General features: G+C 33.3%; 1 protein-coding gene across 1 annotated transcript; it reads right to left on the bottom strand.

Moving 5' to 3' along the window:
* Positions 1-1,326: 1,326 nt before the first annotated feature.
* On the bottom strand, positions 1,327-4,014 carry LOC145137220 (uncharacterized). Its single transcript, XM_079071361.1, has 7 exons — positions 3,888-4,014; positions 3,364-3,416; positions 3,163-3,283; positions 2,940-3,061; positions 2,519-2,672; positions 2,355-2,443; positions 1,327-2,273 (listed from the first exon to the last, which is right to left on the bottom strand). The coding sequence occupies exons 3-7, from the start codon at positions 3,224-3,226 to the stop codon at positions 2,265-2,267; spliced, it is 438 nt and encodes a 145-aa protein (XP_078927487.1). The 5' UTR covers positions 3,227-3,283; positions 3,364-3,416; positions 3,888-4,014; the 3' UTR covers positions 1,327-2,264.
* Between the last annotated feature and the right edge of the window lie 2,477 nt (positions 4,015-6,491).

Here is a 6,491-nt window from a genome sequence, read left to right as displayed (position 1 = left end):
TTTTAACTTCTATTATAGTTAAATTATGTAATGGGTTTTTATTAGCAGCAAAATCGAAAGAGAACTAAAGAAGTAGTATGGCAGGTGTATTTCAATTTTCCAAGGAGAAAAATCAACTATAGAAGACACCATATCATATTGTTTTCCTTTTAATACTAGTTTTTTAATTGGAATTGTTTAATATAAATTATTATTATAACTAAAATATAAAAAATTACCTAGCAACTTATTGGAAGAAAACCTAATAAAGTTGATCTATTATACACGAATGAGAATAGAAATAACACTCACATGAATGAGAATATAACCAACTAAATCATAATGTTATTTATAAAAAGGAAAATATCACTAATAAGAATGAATAATCATATGAATTTTAGTAAGTATTTTTGTGTCATTATTTCATACATGCATTTTCATTATATTTTATGATGTTTTAAGGGGCCTCATTTTTTTGTTTTTGCCCCGCGCCTCAAAACTTCTTGGACCGGCCCTGATTACAACATTATTTTCATCATCATTTTATAATTACATACATTTTTATTTTTTTGGTTATATATTGAAAAGGTTGATTTATTCATTATATCTTTTGTATTTATGTAAAATTATCACTAAAAAAAATATGTAATGCTTACCACTTTATATTAAAAAGTTTCTTAAAAAAAAGCTCCATATACAACACGGTCTCACACCTAGTTCTGATTGAATTAGAATGCAATTCAAATTTGACATCATAAAAAACTATATGTATGATAACTATATGCTTTAGAGTTTTCAGGGATATTGGCTGGCTCATTAACATTGAATTTTAATATTTCCTTTTTCCACTTATATATCTCGAAGAAGAAGTAACAAATCATTTCACAACAATTATCAAATATAAATAATCAATTTTTGACAATGGGATGGACTAGAAAACTACACTAACAGACACTACTAGAAAAAAAGCTTTCCTTGACAGACATTGTCTGTCGTAAATGCCTATACATGACAGACAAAAGTCTGTCATTGAAAGTCATGTCATAAAGGATAATGACAGACATTTGGTCTGTCATAAATTTACGACAGACCTTTATGACCCACAATTACGACATACAAAAACGACACACGTTTTCGACATACATTTACGATTGGCTTTGTATGTCGTAATTCGTAACATTCTTGTAATTATGACAGACGTTTATTACATTCTATACGACATGATTTTTGACATAGTTTTACGACATATTTTTATGTCATATTTACATATAAATATATATATATATATATATATATATATATATATATATATATATATATATATATATTCTAAATTTGTACCAAATATTAAACAAACTAAATTACACATTTAATGTCTAATAATGCAAAATAAGATATCCTACATCATACATATACAATAATACATTCCATTACACTAACCATAATGTTAAAAGGTTCTCTTGCAATTTTGGTTTTCATTTGAAGTTTTTGTAAGGTCTTGGTTCCATCGGAAACACTGATTCCAATTCTGTCGGAATCACTGATTCTGGTTACATCTTCAGATAGAATTAAACTCCGTTTATTTGGCATCGGAACGGAATCACATATTCCAATTCCATCAGGATCACAGATTCCAGTTCCACCCTCATACCTTTAGTATTCTTGTTGATTGTGATAAGCATGGTTTAGCAACGCGTGACCACTTTCCACAAGATCCTTCTTGATATGCACCAGATTGATAGCTTTTGCTAAGTCCTCCAAAACACAAGCTTCCGAACCCCGCAACTTCAAACAGAATTCCATCGATTCCAACACCGATGCTAAGTAGGCATCCGAACCTTCCAACCCAAAAATTAACCAAGGGTATTTTAGTAATTACACATCACTCTAACACACACACATACATGTACGATATTGAAGGGCAGCAGAAACACAAAAAATAGAAGGAATAGAAGAGGGGTCTCAGGAACCAGCTCGGGGAGTCAAAAGGGCAACATTCTTTTCTGCAACAATGATAGCATCAGGTCCAGTAGAGCCATCCATTAAATCCAACAGTGCTTGTGGGGTTGATGGAAGCATGTAAAGAGTATTATCTTGTTCAATCAAATCTTTTGCAGCATTTGATATGTCAATCACAACATTACAAGTTGGAATAATTGTACTCGATGCATAGTCTCTTGCAGCTAATGGTTGTTGACTTGATCCATTTTTCCACACATGCAGATTCTTGTCACCAAATACAGATGTAATTATGGTGATTGTATCATCCAACATAAACATATGATTCACAGGGCCTAAAGAAAAGTCAAAAAAAAATATTCATCAGAACTGCAGTAATCACTTTAAAAATGTGCATACAAAAGGTAGGAACATACATTATCAGTGGAAAACTTAAGTAGTTCTTCTCCATCATCTAAGGTGAGAACTCTGATATTGGTATCTGATGCAGCTAATATTTTATCATCTATCATTACAAGAAAACAAACGTTAGAAGAAAAAGGTTAAGACAATTTAAGGACCATGTGTTAGGAAGACTCACCAGAAAAATATACAGATGAAGAGATAATTTTCTTTGAGATTTTCATTTCTTTTAACAATTCACCAGTTTCAGAGTTCATTTCGCATGTTGTTCCATCTGTGCTTATAGCACAAAGTTTACGCCCTTTGTTTGCAAAAAAAAAAAAGCAGCAATTCTACTGCACATGGAAAAGTTTTGAGCTTCAGGTATTACTCCAAATTTGGTTATTTTAAGCATCAATAATCAAAAAATTTATGATCATGATCATCTTATTATTTGCTTAAAAATCAACCTAAAAACCCCAGTGAATGCAATATTCTTCACCTGAACAACAAAACTGATTAAGATTAAAGAATATGGTTTGTTAATAGTAAACAAAGTTGAAGCCAATTATTTTCCAAATTCCAATAATAACCCTTGACAGCTAGGCAAATTGAATTACCTGCACAGGCAATCCAACTCCTAGTCTACTCTTGATATCAAGTATTATACTAGGGTTTCCATCCCAATTCATTTCCAACTCCATAGTTATTCCTTCACCTCCATCTTCAACAATAGAAACTCCTAAACAATATAAACAATTGATAATTAAGATTCAAGAATATGTGGAATCTTCTTACAATAAAAGGATAAATACAAATGGTAATACTATCAATTAGCCTAACTTGTAAGCTGGCGGGCCACCGTGCCGAGGGTAAACTTGGAAAATGACAAAGAGGACAACACCATTGGTCTGTATTGTTCAAGAGTTGGCTCCAAATTAGCCTTTATAAGCTCAGATGTTGCCTACAAGACAATCCAAAAACACATGATAAGCATATTACCATAATGATGGTGAATAGAGGTGTTTAAAATTTAAAACTGACCTCATCAACATAAGGCCAGATCTTTGTAAGATGAGCATTAAGCCAGGTCAACTGAAAGATTAAGTAGAATAATCAGTCCCCGAAGAAGATAGAAAGAAAGTGGAGAGAAAGTACATAAGCAGGAAGAATGTAGGGTAGATAAGTATCATTCAACTTCTGTCTCTGATAAAACAACCCAAGAAGGGTAGAATTCTGGTGAAATCAACTTTTTTGAATCTTCAACTGTCATTCTCGCAAAAGCCCCAATCGTTGTTGCCTTCAACACATAATTTAACCCAATTTTCAATAAATTCACGAATATTCAGAGCATACACTCAATTCAAATCATGTTTTAGGTCACACATTAAGGAAGATGCATATTGTGTGCGTTATTAAATCAAACAATTCACACAAACTATTACACATAATGGAGACTGTAGTGTTTGTGTTGTGTGTAATCCAAATCCTTTTGAACTGACTCATAGACAGATGCAGATACAAGTGTGTTATGGCGTGAAAGCTACGATGAAGCTAGATATATAACTTTTGGTTTCTTCCTCTTCGGGGGTGGTACGACGACCGGAGCAGCGGATAGCGGATGGGAGGGCAGTACGAGCGGCGACGGTGGCGGCTAGCTGCTGCAGGACAGAAAGAAGGCGAGGGGCAGTCGGATCAGCACCGACAACTGCCGTGTTGCGGTTGCAGATGGCGACAGAAAGAAGAAGAAGATGAAGGAATGGTGGCAGCGGACGCACTCACGGTCGCCACTCGTTCTCGTCAGAAGGGAAGGTAGACGGGATGCTCAGCGAATCGGTGCAGCAAGGAACGGAGGTGGCGGCAGCGGTTGTTCACAGCAGCAGGCCGGTGGCGGCTGGGATGCCCGGGATTAAGGTGGCGGCTGAAAGAGTGTTGTAGGGTTAGGGTTTTCGGGTGTTGCACTTTAAAAACGGTAGGGGTAAGGAATCACGGGCTCAAGTCCGTGTTTTACCAAACTTGGATGTATTTTAACGAGATTGGTCCCTGCCTCTACAACTCCTTTACAATTTAAATCCAATAATTACTAAACAACCTTTGCTTCACAAAATCTTTCACATTTCAAGTCCTAATTTACAATATAGACCCCAAATTCTGGAAATTATACCATTTAGCGTCTTATGGCTAAAGCTGATAAATTATTACGGATTTAGGGCTAAACTAAAATAAAATATAAAATACATCTCGCGGTTTTAGGGTTTATTATTTTATTTATTTACCTATTTTATTTTATTCATTTTATTTCATTTATTTTATTTTATTTATTTTATTTTAAACAGAATGTTACACAATCAGGTGACGAAAACTTAACATCAACAGTCGTCAGGCGTCTGAAAATATCATATCTGGTGGCAGTGGATATGTGGTTATGAAACTCGATCAAATAGGGATCGATTAGGACATCGGATTGTTGGATAGAGTAAATGGAAGATTCATCCGTATAATTAGGGTATATGGTTTAGGTTCGGCCATTTAGTGAAATTTGGATATATGGTTTAGGTGACCCATTTAGGATTTTTTATTGACACATAGGTTTTTATATTGCCAATGTTAAAAAAAGGTAGTGAGTGGTAGCGAGATAAATTTAATAGGTTTTGTTTTGAAAAAAAAAATAATAAAAACAACCCCAACCAAACAGTCAGTCTTTTCCTTCTCTCTCTTCTCGCTACTACAATTGCGACTCGTCATTGGCGAGTCCCTTAGCGACTCATAGGAGATGGTGTAAATATTGGTAGAGAGTGTTTGGCGAGAGGGGTGGCGACTGTAGCCTAATACTGCAAATTAACATAAAGTAATGCTCTTAGGAGGTAATACTTTAAAAAACGCCTCATTTTATTGAAATTGGAATCCACATTACTGAAATAGCCCTGCATTCTTCTTTGCTATTCATAAATCATCCAAGTTGTAGAAGTGGTCCTTCAATTCTTTTAGTTTTTTTTGTTATAGAAACCGTCCTTCAAGTGCTTATTATTATTTTTTTTACAAGCCATCTAAACACTTATTTCCTTTAAAATTTTGGTGTTTTGCTAGTTATTATCATGCATAATTTTCATTTTTATATATGAGATTTTCTACCATGTATCATTTTTTATTTATAATAACTATTATTTGTAGGTTAGCAAACAAAAATAATGCTAACCTACTGATTAGAAAGGTCATTCTTCAAGTTTTTTTAGAGTTTTCACCAAAATATAATTTTTTTTCAAACACTTATTTTTTTGTTTTTTTTTCCTCACAGCAAAGTGGAGCTATTTCAAATTGGTTCGCTAGTTCGGGTTTTTCCCCCTGCTTTGTAATTAGTTTTTTTGCACTAATCTAGTGGTTTATTGGTTTTAATATTTAACTCACATCCTTTAAACCTGCTTTAATTTTTTTTCATACTATATAGTGCTCATGTACTTGTTGACATAGCATCATTGTATTATTGTTTGCGATTACTAACTTTTCCTTATAGTATTAACGGATAAAAATCATTTTAATTTACTCTTTAAAATATGACATAAAATTACGACATACATTTTTGTCTGTCGTAAATCATTGATATTTTACGATATATGACATAAGGTGTATGACAGTCGTTTATACATGTCATAAAAATGTTGTATGTCGTAATTTGTCTGTCAAGAAAATCCTTTTTTCTAGTAGTGAGACCACGAACACAAAGGCAATGCTAACAATCCAATTCAAAGTGCAACTAAAGTTCGTTTATGATAAGAAGCATAAAAGAGCAGGCTTTAATTTCATGAACAGTACGTTCCTTACAAGAAAAATAAATGGCAGAAACAAAAATACTATACATACTAAAGTTCCTTTTTTATAAGAGGCATACACAAGCATATTAAACTCAATTCATACACAAGGTCACAAACCAATGATATGATTAAATAAAATAAAATTAATGAATTAGAGATGGTATCGACTGTCGTGAAATCAAAACATAGAAAATTACACAAAGCATAAAAAACAATAAAGCCTTAGGGATATGAGATAAACACCAATGATGAACAAGAAACTAGGGACTAAAAAAACAAATAATTAACTATGAGCACTGAGTTGCGATGAACAACAAGGATGAACTGATGAACACTTAGCAGGAGTTTTATGCACAAGCAGAG

The sequence above is a fragment of the Lactuca virosa genome, chromosome 9 (assembly GCF_052849685.1).
Source record: "Lactuca virosa cultivar CGN04683 chromosome 9, Lactuca_virosa_CGN04683_v6, whole genome shotgun sequence".
NCBI lineage: Eukaryota > Viridiplantae > Streptophyta > Magnoliopsida > Asterales > Asteraceae > Lactuca > Lactuca virosa.
Note: the sequence above shows the minus strand (reverse complement) of the source record. Positions and strands in the feature narration are given on the sequence as shown.

Bases quoted from the DNA above. Each gene is read 5' to 3' on its own strand.
- LOC145137220 (XM_079071361.1), bottom strand. From the start codon at position 3,226: ATGGTGTTGTCCTCTTTGTCATTTTCCAAGTTTACCCTCGGCACGGTG. The intron at 3,062-3,162 runs GTTAGGCTAATT...TATATTGTTTAG, and splicing joins GGTGGCCCGCCAGCTTACAA to GAGTTTCTATTGTTGAAGAT. The intron at 2,444-2,518 runs GTGAGTCTTCCT...TTGTAATGATAG, and splicing joins TTCATCTGTATATTTTTCTG to ATGATAAAATATTAGCTGCA.